A 19,765-nucleotide genomic window follows, 5' to 3' on the forward strand; every position below is an offset into this window, starting at 1 on the left:
CAAACCCGCCGCGACGCATCGCCAACAACATTTTCTTCCCAGCGCACCCCTACTTCGACACCACTGCGCCCATGCTAACTCGGCGCCCTCTTGCGCCCGCGGCTCCACGGCGACTTCCTCGACACCGGCCACCCCGACTCGACATCGACCACGGCATTCTTCGCACGGCTACCTCGACCACGGCTCCACCACACACGCTCTCGGCTACCTCGACAAACGGCACAAAGGGCTACCGCCTTTGTCGTGGAATTGTCACGGCAGATGTCCTTAATGTCAGGACTTAGTCGCGAGGCCAGCGCAACTATGTAGTAGCTTGAGAGGGGTTGGGCGGAATCGAGAGACACAACACAAAACAGGGATTTAGACAGCTTCGGGCCCCGGGAAACATCATCCGGTAATAACCCTACATGCTGTTTGAGGCTAGGTCTCATTATGATCACGGGAGAGTCGTCGGGAACCGGCTCTCGGTGTCTAGCCCTAGAGATTGTTTCTTGTTCCTTGTCCCTCTTTGGGGTGCCCTGCCCCTCCTTATATAAGTTAGAGGGGCGGGTTACATGCGGAGTCCTAGTAGGACTAGGACTAGTCTATCTTTTCTTACAAGTTGAATACAAGTCCGGGTCTTGCTCCCTCGTAAAGGAAATATTCGTCATCCCTTTCTCCTTAAGCCGGCCCACCAGAGTATAAGCCAGCCTGCTGGGCCTTGGGCCTTGTCGTCCGTCTGATCCGCCCACCGGGTCTCCAGTGAGTCACAATGTCCAGGCGGGTTACCTGTGAGAATCGCCGTGTTCGGGCGGATCACCAGTGAGTCGCCAAGCTCTAGCCAGGTCTCTAGTGAGTCGCCAAGTCTGGCCGGGTCATACCGCGGGGTATATCCCCGACATTAGCCCCCAGTTTAATTTGGATTTATCCATGTTAAACTGATCCTGCAAAATAACTCAAGAACAAATTTGACAGGTTGTGTTCCGGGTTAAATATTCTTGTAAGCCGGCACCTGATCATCCTTAAGTCCTTGACATTTTCTCCTGGAATATCCGGGTCAATAGGCCAGCTTCATAATCCATTTGCTGACATTGGCTCTTTATAAAGAAATATTATACGAAATAATCCATTTTAGTCGGTTTCCAAAACTCCGGCTTAATAAACATCTTAGACTCAAGATTCATCTGGTGATCCTCCAGTTTAAAGATGTAGAGGCTGGCTAGTTATAATTGCCAAAATTACCGGCTTGTAAATATTGATAACACCGGGTCATAACTGTTGCCGACGCCGGGTCATTATTATTGGTGACACCGGGTCATGATTGTTGCAAACACCGGGTCAATCTGGTCTGCTCCAAACTGAGAATTTGAAGATTTTTTCTCCCTTATATGCATATCACCTGTAGCCCCCAAGTCTTAAGAGGAGAACATAGTGATAACTTAAGACTTGCTTCAATATAAGTGTTGCAACCTTGAAGAAAACCGGGTTATTCATCTCAATCATTAGTCATAAACTGAATATTCCACATATGTAGCCCCCAAGTGCCGGGTTGTCATGCTTGCAGCAACCTGGGACTTGTAATTGCCTTATGCTCATAAAAACTTCAACCAGTGTAGCCCCCAAGGGCCGGGTCATTATGCAATAATGAGCAGGGACTTTGTAAATATAATCATGTAAACTGGACCAGCAATGTGTAGCCCCCAAGGGCCGGGTCAGTAAGATATTACCGAGCTAGGACTTTGTATATGATTCATTGATAATAACAGCATATGATGTAATCTCCACCATGGGGCTTGAATCCATGTCCACAAGGTTAAGAGCTTTGTACTCTACCAACTGAGTAGTGGATCTTTCAATATAATGGATTAAGGCTTGTGTACCTTGAATTTTCGACAGGAGCAATTGGTAGCCCTCAAGGGCCGGCTCATTTAGAATGTGATGAGTCGGGTCTTCAATAAGTTGAGCAAACAATGACTTTGCATTAGCCCCCAAGTGCCATGGTACATGCTGGCAGTAACATGGGACTTGCATATTTGATGTAATATTAATTTGAATAATGTAGCCCCCAAGTGCCGGGTCGTAAGCCTGCAGCGACTCGGGACTATTCCTTCCATTGTAGAATAAATCATATCCATTGGTAAAATAATAGCCATTGCGCCAAAGCGACTTTGAATACCTCATCTGTTGATAAGTCAATCCGGAGGTTAAATACCCGGTGGCTCTTGGCCAATGGCGATTTAATACGCCTCCATTGTAAGCCGGAATTTATACAACCCGGCGGCTTATAGCCTTTGAGAAAATCAAGAATTGATAACCCTTTTGAGACCCCAATTTCAATCTTTGATGATGGGCTTGAATTTAATCATTTATGTAAGTCATAGCTCTGTAAATCCTGCAGAGTTTAAACAACATATGCCCTGGCGACTTAACGTCAAAAACCAGGGTGTGTAACCACCCAAATGTAGTCTTACCCTGCACATAATTAGATCACAAGATCCCTTGGCGGTTTACCGCAGGGCGGGTCATAATATCTCACATATAACCACTGTGATATTGAATTTATACTGCCGGTTTACATGACCTGTGCAGTAAGGGTGATAACCCAATCCTTAGAAGCCAAACCTTCCAAGTATTAATATTGTCATATGCTGGCGACTTGTTCGTCGAAAGCCAGGGTAGGTTAATAGAAACCATATATATATGCTTCAGATATGAGCAAAAAGTTCAAATAAAATCCAAAAATTGCTTGCAAAAAGAGACTTCAAAAATTTTGAGGCTTCTGATTCGAATACGATCAGAAAACCGTCCCACAGGGGTTAAGCTAAGATTCAAATACGATCATATAGCCCCCAGTGGCTTTGGCATTGCCGATCAAGAGGGTACCGACAGCTATGTTCTCTTTGGTTCGAATACGACCTATGTTTGAACAGGAAGCCCCCAAATGACCTTGAGAGTTGTTTAACAACGCTGATTCGAATACGATCCACGTCGGTTCCCAAAAGGGGTTGAGCTATGATTCGAATACGATCAAGAAGCCCCCTAGTGAGCTCGGCAGTGTGCCGATCAAGAGGGTACCGACAGCTATGTTCTCTTTGGTTCGAATACGACCTATGTTTGAACAGGAAGCCCCCTAGTGATCATGAGAATATTTAACGACTCTGATTCGAATACGATCAGGGTCACACCAAAAGGGTTAAGCTAAATTCGAATACGATCAGCTCCCAATGGTCATTAAAGCAGGGTACCTATGTTTGAGTTGTGCTTTGTAACAGACTCTCTTTGGTCCCTTTAATTTTTCCTGAGAATTCGAACTTTGCGAGAGATAAATTCTTTTTGAACCGGAAATTCTTAAACTGGATATTGAGAGTTTCAAAGCTTGGTGATATACAAATTTACCTTGAACCGGATTTGGAACCGGATTTGAGAGCTTCAAAGCTTTGTGGCAGATAAATTTCATTTGAACCGGATTGTAAACCGGATATTAAGAGCTTCAGTGCTTTGTGGGAGATGACAAGTCTCTTGATCCGGATCTAAACCGGAATCCTTCTTTTTAAGCCGGAAATTTTCTGACGGCCTTTAAACTTTTTACCAATATGGCGGTAGCCTCCGGGACCGGGTTATCTTTCCCTCCAATGACCCGGAGTTCTTGAATGCATTGAAACCGACCAATGCTGCCGAGTCATATCATTGTAGCCCCCGAGTCTCAAGACGACTCGAGGAGTTGGCTTTGAGATTCTCCATATTGACCATAGCATAAGGTGTATATCATTGGTGTTGATAGCGCGATGTGAGTCCCCAGAAGGTTGAGGTGACCGCGGCGGGTTATAAATGATCCTGTATGAGCCGTGTCAGGAACTCGGCCAATGGTCCCTTCCAACTGGCTGTTTGAAGTTAACCAAACTGTAGTGGCGGCGACTTGTGCGCATGCCCATCTGAACCATCCAGTGCAGACGGCGACTGATAATACATGATAATTCGCCTCCAATTTGTTGGAAGAAAACCGGGCTTCCCAAGCAGTGACTCACTCATATTCAATAAACAGCTCATGCATACAGGTGCGGCCCAGTGTGTTTATATAGACCAACCCGCGAGAGACGGATGGTAAAGACGACCATTGCATCAGAGGCGGTACAGACAGATGAGTTGGTCACGATGTTGTAAACCGGTGTGGTCGGGCGAGTCAATCGCCGGCGCGGTAAGCCGCGCGGATGGGCGAGTCAACCACGTCATGTTGATGTAGTGAACAATTGTCCTGATATGTCAGGCCAGAAATTATCCACCGCGGAGTTGATGATCATCACGGTGAAGCTGAAATCAATCACGGCCAAGTCGGCCGCGGGAGCAGACAGATGAGCCGGCCGCGGCGTTGTAAGCCGGTGCGGACGAGCAAGTTGTCCTCCGCGTTGTAACCCGGCGCGGACGCGTGAACCGGCCGCGAGAGCGGACGGGCGAGTCGTCCGTGGCGCTGTAAACCGGTGCGGACGCGCGAATCAATCACATGCGCAGTCCCAGCTAGTTGATGTAGACCGGGCCGTACGGACGGCGGCTTGTGCGCGTCCACTCATCGGGTAATATGCTACGGACTATCGCCGGGCGGAATACTGTCAGCCCGTGCTCCATACCCATGGTATAAGCCATATTTGTAGTGAATGATTGTCCTAATTCGTTTAGGCCGGAAATAACCCGCCATGAAGTTGACGATCACTAGGTGAAACTGAAATCAGTCACGGGTGAACCGGCTGTTGGAAATATGCCCTAGAGGCAATAATAAATAGGTTATTATTATATTTCCTTGTTCATGATAATCGTTTATTATCCATGCTAGAATTGTATTGATAGGAAACTCAGATACATGTGTGGATACATAGACAACACCATGTCCCTAGTAAGCCTCTAGTTGACTAGCTCGTTCATCAATAGATGGTTACGGTTTCCTGACCATGGACATTGGATGTCGTTGATAACGGGATCACATCATTAGGAGAATGATGTGATGGACAAGACCCAATCCTAAGCCTAGCACAAGATCGTGTAGTTCGTTTGCTCAGAGCTTTTCTAATGTCAAGTATCATTTCCTTAGACCATGAGATTGTGCAACTCCCGGATACCGTAGGAATGCTTTGGGTGTACCAAACGTCACAACGTAACTGGGTGGCTATAAAGGTGCACTACAGGTATCTCCGAAAGTGTCTGTTGGGTTGGCACGAATCGAGACTGGGATTTGTCACTCTGTGTAAACGGAGAGGTATCTCTGGGCCCACTCGATAGGACATCATCATAATGTGCACAATGTGACCAAGGAGTTGATCACGGGATGATGTGAGTTACGGAACAAGTAAAGAGACTTGCCGGTAACGAGATTGAACAAGGTATGGGGATACCGACGATCGAATCTCGGGCAAGTAACATACCGATAGACAAAGGGAATTGTATACGGGATTGATTGAATCCCCGACATCATGGTTCATCCGATGAGATCATCGTGGAACATGTGGGAGCCAACATGGGTATCCAGATCCCGCTGTTGGTTATTGACCGGAGAACGTCTCGGTCATGTCTGCATGGTTCTCGAACCCATAGGGTCTACACACTTAAGGTTCGATGACGCTAGGGTTATAAAGGAAGTTTGTATGTGGTTACCAAATGTTGTTCAGAGTCCCGGATGAAATCCCGGACGTCGAGGAGTTCCGGAATGGTCTGGAGGTAAAGATTAATATATGGGAAGTCCTGTTTTGGTCACCGGAAAAGTTTCGGGTGCTATCGGTAATGTACCGGGACCACCGGGAGGGTCCCGGGGTCCACCAGGTGGGGCCACCGGCCCCAGAGGGCTGCGTGGGCCAAGTGTGGGAAGGTACCAGCCCCAGGTGGGCTGGTGCGCCCCCCCACAAGAGGCCCAGGGCGCAGGAAGGGGGGGGGGGCAGGGGGAAACCCTAGGCACAGATGGGCCTAAGGCCCATCTAGTGGGGCGCCCCCCTCTCTCCCCCCCTTGGCCGCCCCCCAAGCCCCACCTAGGGCTGGCCACACCCCTTGGGGGGGGGAACCCTAGATGGGGGCGCAGCCCTCCCCCTCCCCTATATATATTGGGGTTTTGGGGCTGCCATACATATGAGAACACATCTCCCTCATAGCGCAGCCCTACCCCTCTCCCTCCTCCTCTCCCGCGGTGCTTGGCGAAGCCCTGCAGGATTGCCACGCTCCTCCATCACCACCACGCCGTCGTGCTGCTGCTGGACGGAGTCTTCCCCAACCTCTCCCTCTTTCCTTGCTGGATCAAGGCGTGGGAGACGTCACCGGGCTGCACGTGTGTTGAACGCGGAGGCACCGTTATTCGGTGCTTAGATCGGAATCAACCGCGATCTGAATCGCTACGAGTACGACTCCTTCATCCGCGTTCTTGCAACGCTTCCGCATCGCGATCTACAATGGTATGTAGATGCACTCCCCTTCCCCTCATTGCTAGATTACTCCATAGATTGATCTTGGTGATGCATAGAAAATTTTGAATTTCTGCTACGTTCCCCAACACCGGCCGCGGCGTTGTAAGCCAGCGCGGACGGGCGAGTTAACCGCAGGCGCGGTAAGTCGCGCGAACGGGCGAGTCAGCCGCGTCGTGTAGCAGGGGCGGCGATTTGCACATGTTTCCGTTGAGCAGCATGACATGGACGAGTGCTAGTGCAAAAAATAATATTGACGCACGTCCTTTTGCAACATCTTTGTAAGGAATAATGGTCCTGCGAAAAAATATCACGAACTAGTAATCGTTCTTTGACGAAAACAATATGTGTTAATAAAATATAGTTAGAGGGATATCACCTGATTTGTCCAGACAATAGATGATCCGTAGGCGATTAGCACTGCGTAAAATACGCACGTCGTCGGACTTGTCCAGGTTATAGTGCTCCAACCGGTCTGCTGGCTGCTAAGACGGCGAACGCAAAACGGCAGCATTTGTTGTAGGGATGGCGTCTGTAGTAACATGTAGTAGAGACAGAAGCAAACTCCAGTAGGACCGGCTCACAGTGGAAAAAACCACCGGGCGGCCGCGGCAGCTCAACGGTAGCAGAGGCCGGGTTAAAGTGGCTCGGAAGCGGCTCTGAGGCGGCAGGGCCGGCCTGCGGCGGCACCCCGGCGAGGCGTGGCGAGGCCGGCTTGTCAAGGTAAGCGTTGTAGAAGCGGCGACGAAAACAGGTTGGTGACGGTAATTCAAACAGGAGACAAGGCGCGACAGCCACCCGGACAGGAGACGAGGTACGATGATGACTCGGACGGAAAAGCAGAGTCCAGCTTGACCCGGAGCGACCACAGAGGCCCTCTGTAAGCCGGTGCGGACGATCGCGGCGACTTGGAGGCGCAAGCGAACCTAAGGCGGCGCGGAGGCAGTGCCTTGAGGCACGTGAACGGAGGCGAGTGGTGAAAAGTAGTAGCGGCGGAGGCGAGTCCGTACCCGTGTCTACATCTTCCTCCCTGCTGTTGCTTTTTATTTTATTTTTCGTTGTTGACTGATGATCCTGGGACTGACGTACGACCAGCGCTTGTAGGAGTTGTATGAGTAATACTCAAGTAGAGTGCCTTCATCACGTGCTATTGGAGTACTTTTTGGAAGTACCTTTGGATTTGATTTAGGTACGTACTGGCACCTGAGCCGATGCACATCATTAGCACTTGAGGCGGTGCGCTAGTTCACACAGGAAAATTATTGGTTGCTGCCTCGGGGCTTGATCTGCCAGCTACGGTTTGATGGGAGTAGAGGAGCAGGAGCACATCCGGTGTGTTCGTGACACTGCGTATTTACGCCAGGGTGGCCGATCAGATGATCACGGATTACTTCTCGTCGAAACTTCAGACGGTCTCGGCGGGCGCGACGTAGAACAGCACAACAACGGAGACTGATTTTGTTTCGGATTTGATGGTCCGCCGAGTCACATCCGGCGGCGCTCGCGATGTAGCCCTAATATGTCATGATCGCAATCTTGTATAGTTTTTTCCGACTGGTTGTCACCTTGCACAGACGGATCCAAGTAACGGCCATAGCGGAGCATAGATCAACCCTCGTTCACCGTGCGCGCTGTCGTTGAAACTTTTTTCCGATCTGGACCGAGGAACTTGAAGTTGATATAGATATTTTTGTGTCGGCTCTTCTTCAGCCGGCCAGTTGCGAGCTTCTCGATCCCTGCGGAAGATCCCTCCAAGATCTCAACACCACCGTGCGCAGGCCCCACGGTGGGCGCCAACTGTCGTGGAATTGTCACGGCAGATGTTCTTAGTGTCAGGACTTAGTCGCGAGGCCAGCGCAACTATGTAGTAGCTTGAGAGGGGTTGGGCGGAATCGAGAGACACAACACAAAACAGGGATTTAGACAGCTTCGGGCCCCGGGAAACATCATCCGGTAATAACCCTACATGCTGTTTGAGGCTAGGTCTCATTATGATCACGGGAGAGTCGCCGGGAACCGGCTCTCGGTGTCTAGCCCTAGAGATTGTTTCTTGTTCCTTGTCCCTCTTTGGGGTGCCCTGCCCCTCCTTATATAAGTTAGAGGGGCGGGTTACATGCGGAGTCCTAGTAGGACTAGGACTAGTCTATCTTTTCTTACAAGTTGAATACAAGTCCGGGTCTTGCTCCCTCGTAAAGGAAATATTCGTCATCCCTTTCTCCTTAAGCCGGCCCACCAGAGTATAAGCCAGCCTGCTGGGCCCTGGGCCTTGTCGTCCGTCTGATCCGCCCGCCGGGTCTCCAGTGAGTCACAATGTCCAGGCGGGTTACCTGTGAGAATCGCCGTGTTCGGGCGGATCACCAGTGAGTCGCCAAGCTCTAGCCAGGTCTCTAGTGAGTTGCCAAGTCTGGCCGGGTCATACCGCGGGGTATATCCCCGACAGCCTTGCTTGAGCAACCTCGTCGGTTGCCACTCCAGCCACGACTCCGCGATGCGTCGAACGTTACGACTGTGGGGGGTGTCCATCGGCTTGCCTTCGGATTCTTCTCCAGTCTCACCGTCTGCGTCGCTACCGTTGTGACTGCGGGGGATGTTGAGTATAATGTTTATTAGGAAAGACGAGATAGACTAGGATTTGTTCTGACTTGTCTTGTACTCCAAGTAGATGATTGTACTTCTATATATATGCCCACGAGGCTCAAGCAATACATTGAACTATTCCACCAATCCCTCTCTCCCTTCTAACAACAAGCTCTGTACAAGGTGCAAGAATTGGGAATTACCCGAGTGGTGGTGGAAACGGATGCAATGCTTTTGGTACAAGCATTCAAGACATCAAACTTTGATCTCTCCCCCAATGGGGTCTTATTTAGGGAAATAAAAGCTTTTGTTACTCTGAACTTTAGCGACTTTTGTATAATCAATTGCCCTCGGGCATGTAATAAGGTCGCAGACGTTTTAGCGTTGTACGGGTCAAAGATAGAGCCTGCACCCCCAAGCCTTATGGCCGGGTCTCGCCCCTACCTTTGCCCATTCTTTGGTTGCCAGCGATTCTGCTCGGCACATTGATTAATGGACTGAAATGTTCAAAAAAAAAGTGACACATATAGAAGACATGTTATCTCTTCTCATCTTGGACATATGAATGCAGATCACTGTTGGCAGTTGGACAAAAAATATCGATATGTTTCTTGCTAGAATTTACTCCCCCCGTCTTGTAATAATATACTCCCTCCGTTCCGATTTAATCGTCGTGGTTTTTGAACTGAAACCACGACGAGTAAATCAGAACGAAAGGAGTAGGAACGTTTTCAACACTACACAGCATCATTGCAGAATGATGTTCAGGTTCTCTCTCTCCCGTGAATTAGCAACACTTTCACGGTATGTGTGGGAACAGATACCGAACGTCATTTCGGTATTTGTCGCCTCTAGGTGGCAACACGCTGCGGTTGCCCACCCTAAGACAGCCAGCACGTGTACATAAACAGTACATGATGTCGTGATATACTGCAGTTGCACTTGCAGTCTCGTGGGCAGCGTATGGTAGCTACGATGGACGTGCACGAGGCGCCCCGTGTGCGTGAATTCATGATTCTAATACGGCGCAATACTGAAAGATAGAAGTTCTTTTCTGTTCACAGTAGTACTCCCTTCATTCCCTAAATATAAGTCTTTTTAGAAATTCCATTACGGATGTATATATATATTTAAGAACGGAGGGAGTATTTCGAAAGGATGGAGTTGATTGCCAGGCGTGTAGCTCGACCGAAACGGACAGATAACTGCCCCGTGAGTGGTCAATCGATCTGATGGACAGCCGGTCACCCGTCCCGTGACGCGCTGCATCTGGAGCAGGACCAGTGGGCAGATCGATAGGGCAGATCAGGCGCCGTACGTACGTGGCGCGTGGGTGGCAGGCAGCTATTAGCTAGCAAGCGACGCCGCACCAACCCGGCCGGCCCCTCCAGAGTCGTGTCGTGTGGACCGCCCACGGGAAGCGGCAGGCAGGCACTGATGATTGAATGATTTATCAATCGTACCTCGTGCGTACGTGCATGCATGCATGGCACCGACGTTGGTTTGAACAACTCGAAGAAAAATGGTGCAGGAGCGTGGTCGCTATCGGCGCAACACAACAGATATGCCGTGGGGCGGCTTGCCTAAAGTGGTTGAAACTAAACATTCATTTAAGTTGACCAAACTTGCCTAACCTTGCACAACCAAACAGTCCTATATATTTACTTCCTTCGTCTCATAATATAACGAACGTAGACTAGTGTCAAAATGCTTTTATATTATGAAATGGAGGAAGTACATGTTTATTATCGACTGGGTTCGCGACCAGGCACGTGCCATGCATTAATGATATGCTCTCTACAGCCTTCTTTTTTTTCTTAAATGTGTGTATCCGCTTTGGCATTGCAGTATTTATAGGTGAAGGAACGTACTTACGTTAACAACCTGACTAGTTATGCAATATTAGTTCCTTAGGTACAAAAATACAGATTGAAGATGAGGTTTAGTAGCAGCGTAGTAGGTGTGGGACAAACTGTACGCATGACCTCTCTTTTTTTCTCTAGAGGACTGTAATAATGCACTACCTTTAGTCCTTTACTACCGCGCAGAAGAAAATAGTATAGAAGAAAACAATAGAAAGAACAAGGCGAAATATTATCATAGGAGATTTTTCATGATGAAAATTTTCATTTCTTTTTGCATCATACAACAGTCCTATCTTCTTCTTCTTTTGGCACATTCTATCTTCTTCTTCACCACTTCTTTTAGAAAGAGAGGAAGACGACGGAGCAAAATAAGGCTGTCTGTAATGAAAGTATCATAGCTAGTGTTACACATGTCAACTAGACAATTTTAATGAGACAACATCAAATTAAATGAAGAAATAAAGGGGTTGAGTAGAAAGCTATCATGATACTGTATCATAATAAATGTTATGCTACTATATGTCATGCATGGCAACGAACATGGCCACCTAAGCTACTAATTTGTGATACTATGCATTACGGATGTAGTACCATACACTAGTTATTGAATTCATCCTCCACTCAGTTGCTTCAAAAGTCCAAACTGATGGACAGAGATGGACAATATATTTTAAACACTAGTATCATATGTATGGTACTAACTTAAAGATATTACTCACTACAGCAGTCTAAATATGCATGCCCCGCATGAACAGCTCCATATAATTTTTTTGACTCAATTATTGCTCTTGCTAGGCATCTATTGGTTGCATGCATTGGTAGTGCTGGTAGCTGATATGGGCATGGATGGATGTTGCACAGAGATCTTATTGCTCTTGCTGGGCATCTATTGGTTGCATGCATTGGTAGTATGGGCATGGATGGATGTTGCACAGAGATCTTATTGCTATTGCTGGGCATCTATTGGTTGCATGTATTGGTAGGTCCGGTAGCTGATATGGGCATGGATGGTGTTGTACAGCGATCAAGAGGCTAATGCGGTGGCTAAATCCAGATAAGTGGAGGACCATCCCGATGGAAAGAGGGAATTGGACTGTGTATGAGTCCATGGTGTAGCGCCACCCGTGTCACCATCAAAAAATGTCCATCTCCCTAGAATGATTTGTTCATCTAGTGTCTTAGTAGACTTCACACTTACAAGAATGTTCTTGCAAGTCTAAAAACGTATGTCACGTAATTAGTGTTTACTTAGAACTAATAAAAATATAACATATTGATATCGAAGTTCAAAAATGTAGAATGATATACCCATCTCAATGTCAAATCAACGATGGTCAACATCAATTGAGCGTTTAGAAGTTCATATACGGTTGAGAATTAGCAAAATCATAAAAAATAGCGGTCGATGTCATATTTTGGGGAGCAGGCAATTTTTAAAACAATATCATTGTACATAACCGGCAGAAGTAAAAAAGTACTCAATAATGCTAACAAGATTAAATCATCAGTACCGGCACCTGTAAGCAGACGCCTCAGCTCGAAAAAAGCCTATGTTTCCTCTGCCTCCCACCAGCGCTGTCATCGGTCCGTCTCGTCTCTGGTGACCTTAGGGCCATTGGGGGGCAATGGATCTCGGCCCTTGCCGGTGGGATGGCTCCGTTTCTAGATGTTTCTTTGAGTTTTTGTTAGGGTTATGTCTTGCTTAGGATGATGGAATAAGGTTCTCCCCGCACCCGGTGATGCGTGCAACATAGTCAGCGGACGTGTGGAGGTGTGTCTTCAGTGGATCTTTCTTTGATGGACTTGCTAGGATATGTTCGTTGTTCGTCTATGTTCATGCGTCTTCAAGTTGGATCCTTCCTATCTACACTGCTCTTCATCTCGGCAGTGATTGTTGTTCTGGTGCGCTGGTTCTAGGGGGTATTAGCACGACGACTTTTCGAATGTCTACTACAACGAGTTTTTTCAGGCTCCACCGAGGGAGGGACGCTGATGGTGGCGTGCCTTCGGCTCGCTTTAGTATCTGTAGTCGTCACTAGTTAGTCCTCGCATCTGGATGTAATTTTTATTATTTTTAATGTTTATTGTACTATCATGATTGAAGATGAATAGATTAAAAGTTTCAGAAAAAAGACTAATGTAATGCTAACTGGCGAATGCTCGTTGGGAGGTCCGAGCGGACATCGCGCACGGCCGTTCTAGTTCGATCGTGATCAAATGATGGCAGTGTTTTTTCTTTTGAGAAAAACGCCTAATAACGGCGCGAGTAGATACGTACGTGGCATCACAACGCAGATCCATGACCTCAGGCATCACTTTTACGTTTCCCTTTTTTGACATAGACATCAGAAAAGCTACACCAACATGCAGCATTCGAAAGTAACAGGGCCTCCCTTCCCCTCGCGTCGCCCCCGCTCGGGCGACCCAAGGGCCCCAAACCCTAGCTTCGCCGCCTCCCCTTTCTTCTCCCCTCCTCCTCGCCGCCGCCTGAGGCCGCCGCCGGGCAAGCCCGGGGTGTCGCCGAGGAAGGTGGCGGCGGGGCCCTGGCGCCCCTGCCTCTGCTGCGGGGGGCCGTGTTCCCTAGGGCGGCGGCCCTGGTCGGAGAGGCGTCACCGGCCCGGCGGCAGGCGGTGGCGCGGGCGTGGGCCGGCGTTCCTGGCCGTGTGGATGGCGGGTGCCCCGGTGGACGGGAGCCCTGGTGGCTCGCGGTGGCGCCAGATCTGGCCGCCCCTGCCCCCCCCCCCCCCCGTTTCGAGTGCTCCGCCCCGGCCAGATCTGCCTGGCTCCTTTGCGGGCCGCCGGATCTTGCGTCGTGGGGGTGGTGGCGGCGAGGATTCGCAGACCGGGAGAAATTCCAGGCCGGCCTCGTCGGTCTTGGCGGCGGCGACGCTCGTGGCGCCGTTCCCCTCCCTGGAGGCGCCGTTCAGGTCAGATCCGTCGCCCCCCCATCCCTCTAGTCTCCCGGGTGAAAACCTCAACTCTGTTGGGCGGCGGCGGCGCCCTTCCTGAAGGCGCCGTTTTTGGGAGCTAGGTGGGCAGTGGGCTCCTCGGCGAAGTGGTGGGTGTGCAGCGGCGGCAGTGGCTGGTCTTCTTGGTCGGCGGCGAGTTCGTCCGCGGCTCAACGCCTACAGGGACACTGTGCTACTGCTCCTCCGTCCGTCCCGGCAGTTCTTCCTCTTCCGTGTCCAGTCCGTGGGTGTTGGGTGGTGCTCTGCTCCTTGAGATCATTTCGTGGCTAGTTGGGTGAGCTAGGTTCCTTTCCAAATGTAGCCTGCCGGTGTCTTTCCTCCCAAGTTCTAGGGTGAACTGCTACACTGTCAACGGTTCGGCGCCTTCGAGCCAGGCGAGGAGACAGGGGTCTTCTTTGACAGTGGAGCTGGGAGGTCATGGCAACCCGGGGCCGCTGGCGATTTGGCGACGGCGTGCCCTTCCTCGCCGTCCGTAATGCTGCTCCTGTGCTGACATTCTCCTTCTCCCTGGTGATTTGTATGCGATTGAGGACCTACATATCCCCGAGCTGCGTGCTTCCTTGTTCGATCCTTTAGCTGGGTGTGTGTGAGGCTTGTGTGCTGTTGTCCAGCGCCTCTGTATCTTGTCGTTTTTCGCTTTCTTGTGTTGGTTTCGAGTTTGTAATCCTGGCCGGTCGATGGCTTTGTTAATTCAAAGCCGGGCTCTTCTGGAGCCTTCGTTCTAAAAAAAACATGCAGCATTCTATCATAAACAAAAGACATCCAGCTGATAGGAGGATGCATGCAACAAGTTCCCCTCCTCTTCCTCTCCATCACAGCCCCGGTGGTCTGCGTGGAGTGAGTCAAATCTTGCCTAAACACAAGGGACCTTGGCGTTGGTTCTTTCTCATCGATTATGGACGTGTTTGTTACCTACATACACCTTAATCAGGCCCGCGCGGAAAGGATTCGGCCTGTTTGATAGCTCGCATACACTGTTGGGCCTGTATGGCACGCTTCTTAAAACATCTCTGGGTCTGACTTGCTGGAAACACTCAGATTGGCAGTTTCTTGTGAGCCAGGCCGAGCGGAAGCGCGGCCAGCTGGCCCTGCACCAGGAGAAACGGGAGGGATGCGAGGTGTTTAGGTGGTGTCTTCTTCAACCTCCATTAAGCTCCTCTCTAATCTTCTCTCTTCCATGTCCCTCTAATCTACACAACAGTGCTTTGATTCGAGGTAAGCTCTACACGAAAAAGATGCACATCGATGCTACGGTTCCATTCAGGCGATCGGTTTGTAGTTTTGTCGACCCTACATGCTCAATTTCTTGTTCCCGTTTGGAGCTGTTTTGGACGAATTTTGTCAGATTCGTCGCGCACGATCGATTGTTTGAAATTTCTTTTGACCAGCAGCCTAATCTTGTAATTCTGCACAACATTCATGTTGCAAGTTTCTTGTTTCGACGATCGTAGACGAAAAGATCTACATATTTCTCATGGCTGTACATATGGATATGCGTGTTGTGATTTAAGATACTGCTTAATTATTCCTCTAGCCGGCGTGGTTTCTCTCGATCTCCTCTCTCGCGTCTTGCTGTGGTAGCATCATCGTCACCGTCGTTCATCTCGGCCTTCTCTCCATGATCCTACTGTAGTTAAGCCGCCATGGCGCGCACACTGACGGGGTTCTTGTCCTCTGTTCTCTGCCACCGTCTGTCCACTGTCTTTGCGCAAGCACTCCAACTAGTTCGCCGACGGGGTCGCTCGCCCATGACTTCGTGCTCTTCATGTCGGACACGGCGCCATGCTCACTGTCCACCGCACTCGCCATGGTCCGGCGCACACTGCATTTCTTCTCCCCCTTCATCTGCTAGCTCTTAACTCTGTGTGCTAAGTGCAAATGCTAGCTCTTAATCATACCTCATACGTGCAACCAAACACCGTGTTCATATGCCGCTTGGGCCAATGCAGTCAACCAAACAAAAATCACTTGCGTATTACCTAATGCAGGGACCCTAGATGCAGGCAACCAAACAACTTGCAGATGTCCATATGATGCTGTTTTTTTAGAGCCAGGCTGAGTGAAGAAATATATGCAATGCAACTACTGTTCACTACTGCAACCAAACACGCCCTATGCTACTTTAGGTTTCTAGGGTGAGTGGCTGTGAATGCAAGCCCGCGTTGCGTATGTGTACAAAAGAGAGGTCTCTCACGTTGACTCACCGCAAGGTCGTCCCTTTTACCGTACGTCAAGAGTAGGAATCTTGAATCTTATTACAGGAAAGTACGGCTTATTACACTGGGCAAGATTGCGAAAAGTAAAACACGCACACACATACACAAGGGCACCATGCAGCGAAGCAACCGAACAAGGTGCATGCATGACTGACTCGTTCTAGGAGTACTATATAGCGAGGCACGTACGTACGTGCGTGCTGACGGGGACGATTGACGGCTGCTATGAGAGAGCTGCTGCCGTACGTTAATCCGTTGTCGCCGATGACCGGTGCAGGTTTTAATTTTTAAACAGCGCTCTCGGGACCGGACGTGGCCTTGGTGACGCCGGTGAACTCAACCTTGGTGCCCAGCAGGTCGACCCCGACGTCGGCGGTGAAGGTGTCGTACCGGAGGAACAGCTCCACCACCAGGAGCCTGCCCACGAGCACCACCAGGTTCTTGCCGGGGCACTGCTTGTTGTCCACGCTGGGGCTCTCGGTCTCCCGCCCGTTGGACCAGTACACGTACTGCAGCAGCTTCCTCCCCTCCTCCCCGACGAACCGGTCGCCGACGAACTCCCTCGCCGTGGAGCCGAAGACGCGGGGGTCCCTGGTGGCGCACGGCTGGTACCCGAACAGCATCTCCCCCTTCTTCACGGCGAACACCGCGTCGTGGCTCTCGATGTTCATGTCCGCCTTGGCGCGGCCGTACTGGAACTTGACGGGCGGGTCCAGCCGCAGCGCCTCCCACACAGCCGACTTGGTCAGCTCCATCTTCTCCAGCGCCTCTATCGTCACCTTGCCGCCGGCGTCAGCCACGGCGGCGCGTATCTCCGCGACGAGCTTCTGGTGGAACTTCTCTCCGGCCCCCGCGATGCGCGCGAGGATCCCCGGGAGCAGCACCTTGAGGCCGCCGTAGCTGTTGAAGACGGTGGCGAACAGCAGGTTGTGGCATGCCTCGTCCCGCTTCAGCCCGAGGCCCTCGGCGGTGTCGAGCGCCTTGGTCGCGGCGGCGTAGAAGTACTTGTACAGCGCCTTGTAGTCGCCGCTGACGAGGATGGGCGGGAGGTGCACGGTGTGGAGGAGCGGCTCCTCGAGGATCATGGGGAGGCCGAGCGTCACGAGCGGGTGGAGCTGGAATATGAGCCACTTGGCGGCCTTGGTCGGGCCGGTGGTGCCTAGGTCAGACGCGGAGGGGAGCACGCCGAAGTAGGCGTCGCCGATGAACTCGAAGGAGGTGGCGTCGTTGAGCGTGTTGAAGTTGGACTTCTTGCTGAGAACGAGCTGCGACTCGACGGTGGCGAGGAGCGAGGAGAAGTGGGAGCGGAAGGCCGGGATGAAGGCGTCCTTGCGGGAGGCGAGGAGGGAGAAGAGCAGCTGCTTGACCTTGGTGTGGGTGGGCTCGGAGGGGTCGAGGTAGGAGCAGACGCGGAAGCCGCCGGTGAGGGAGGTGGAGGGCATGTAGGTGCCGGTGAAGAGGTTCTTCTTCTCGACCTTGTCGACGTCGAAGAGCACGGGGAAGCTCTTGGCGTCGAGCACGGCGACCACGCGCGGGTCGCGCGCCATGAACGGGCCCGGCGGGACGTTGATGCGGACGACGGTGGAGCCGTACTTGTCGACGCGGGACTCGAAGTACTTGTCCTGGCCCTGGAAGTAGTAGAAGTCGAGGCGGTCGCGGATGGCCGAGACGAACGGCATGCCGTAGCTGCCCGGCACCTCCCGCGGCACCAGGGAGCCCTCGTCGCCGCCTGCCATGCCGCTCCGGTTCGTCTAGCTCTGCTGCTGGCTGGTTTGGTTTGGAACTCTGGATCTCGCGCTCTCGATGCAGACAAGATTGGAGCGAGGAGGCTTTGTCTGTGTGTTGCGATTTGCGGATGAAGCTCTGGGTTGGGCGTACAAATAGCCCGCGGAGAAGAGATGGAGCGATCATGCAGCGTGCATGGCATGGCTGACAGTGACCGCACGCGCGTGTTGCCCGTGCCGTGCAGGGTGGGCCAAGGGACAAGTCCCGGGCGGTGAAATGTGGACGGGATCAAATCAATAGTTGTTGCACCGTTCACCTACTCACCCGATCTAGGCGCGCGGCGCACCCGGCCGCATTTGCTGCGACTCCGTTGCTTCGGAAATGATATGGTTAGGTAGGTGATACAACGAGCAGGTGTGGTGCAATGAGACTGTTATGGATAAGATTAATTAGGATTAAGGGACGCATCACATTGCCAGTTGCTTGAAATTTTCAACTTTTTTAGCCGTGGGAGGGACACATGCATCTACTAGTAGCGTTGCGTTAGTACCGATTCCAAGGCTACTCATCGATGATAGAATTTTTTTAACAAGGTACAGACGCAAGCGCTCGTACACACGCGCATACACTCATCCCTATGAATGCACACACGCACACCCTATTTTTATGAGCATTTCCGGAAGACTGAGCCGTCATATCATCTTGAAATTTACGAAGTCATCGTAGGCACCTCGTCGTCGACGGGAACGTCTCCTCCCCCTAGATACGCATTGCCGAAAGTCCTGAAATAAATCCAGAAATAAATGCGAGCACCAGGATTTGAATCCTGGTGGGCTGGGATACTACAGTCCCTCTAACCATTCAACCACAGGTTGATTGGCACTCATCGATGATGATGATGGGTACTAGTAGTATCAACTTAGTTTCCACGTGCCCTAAAAAAACTTAGTTTCCACGTACGTCATCGGTTGCAATTAGGAACATCGGGTTAAGCGTCGCCACAAATTTGACCCAAGAAGCCGCCAAGTCCGTCCACAATCACCTGCCACGCCCGTCCAAACTCCACCTTCCGTCCTTACCAAAAAAATTAATAATACAGCAGTAATTCAAGAATACACTTTTTTTAAAAATGAGTTTTAAGTTTCTTACGTTAAATTGAATAGTAATGCGCAATTGCAACATCAAACTGCCACCGCATACAGGGGCGGCTCTTTGAAGATGAAATAGGGTCTTTCCCGCATATCCTTCGTTTCGGTGGTGTTTCTAGCATCGTTGGAGGATGTGTGTAGGTTTGTCTTTAGCGGATCTCGCGGGATTCGACCGGCTTTTATTTTCGGAGTATCCACCTAGATCTAGTCTCTGTTCATCTGTGCTCGTGTGTCTATAGGTTGGATCCATCCGATCTACTAATCTTTTCATCCCTGGCGGTTGCTATTCTAGTGCGGTGGTCCTGTAGGGCCTTTCAAATTTGAATTGGCATGGCTGCATCAGGATGGTTTTGTAGACATAATCAAGAATGTTTGGGAGGGACCCGCCGTTGGTCGTACACCGATTCAGAGATGAGATTATAAAATAAGGGTCATGAGGCAACACCTCTCTGGATGGGCGAAACACACCAATGAATTGTACAAAAAAGAAAAGCAGCGACTCTGTACCATCATTGACGACCTCGACAAAATTGCAGAGACACGCACCTTATCTCAACAAGAGATTGAATTGAAAAATCAATCTAATGAGAAGGTTGCCCATCTATTGTGCGAAGAGGATATCAAATACTACAAGAGGTCCAAAGCTGACTTCATCCTAATGGGAGATAGTAATACAAGATACTTCCAATTGGTCGCCAATGGTCGACATAGGAAGAAATGTATTCATAGTCTCCAATAAGATGAGGTGCGGATCAAATGTCAGGAGGAGCTCAAAAAGTATATCACCAGCTACTACAAATCTCAATTCGGGGCGCCAGATGAAGGGAATGCCACCTTGACGAGGCTCGAACA

The 19,765-nt window shown here is 50.5% G+C and overlaps 1 protein-coding gene across 1 annotated transcript; it reads right to left on the reverse strand.

Annotated features, from left to right (window-relative positions):
- Positions 1-16,057: 16,057 nt before the first annotated feature.
- On the reverse strand, positions 16,058-17,909 carry LOC123098181 (allene oxide synthase 2). The gene has a single exon (XM_044520096.1). It carries the CDS (start codon positions 17,774-17,776, stop codon positions 16,328-16,330), a length of 1,449 nt encoding a protein of 482 aa, XP_044376031.1. The 5' UTR covers positions 17,777-17,909; the 3' UTR covers positions 16,058-16,327.
- Between the last annotated feature and the right edge of the window lie 1,856 nt (positions 17,910-19,765).

Source organism: Triticum aestivum, chromosome 4D (assembly GCF_018294505.1).
Source record: "Triticum aestivum cultivar Chinese Spring chromosome 4D, IWGSC CS RefSeq v2.1, whole genome shotgun sequence".
Classification (NCBI taxonomy): domain Eukaryota; kingdom Viridiplantae; phylum Streptophyta; class Magnoliopsida; order Poales; family Poaceae; genus Triticum; species Triticum aestivum.

Coding starts and splice junctions, on each gene's coding strand:
- LOC123098181 (XM_044520096.1), bottom strand. CDS start 17,776: ATGGCAGGCGGCGACGAGGGCTCCCTGGTGCCGCGGGAGGTGCCGGGC.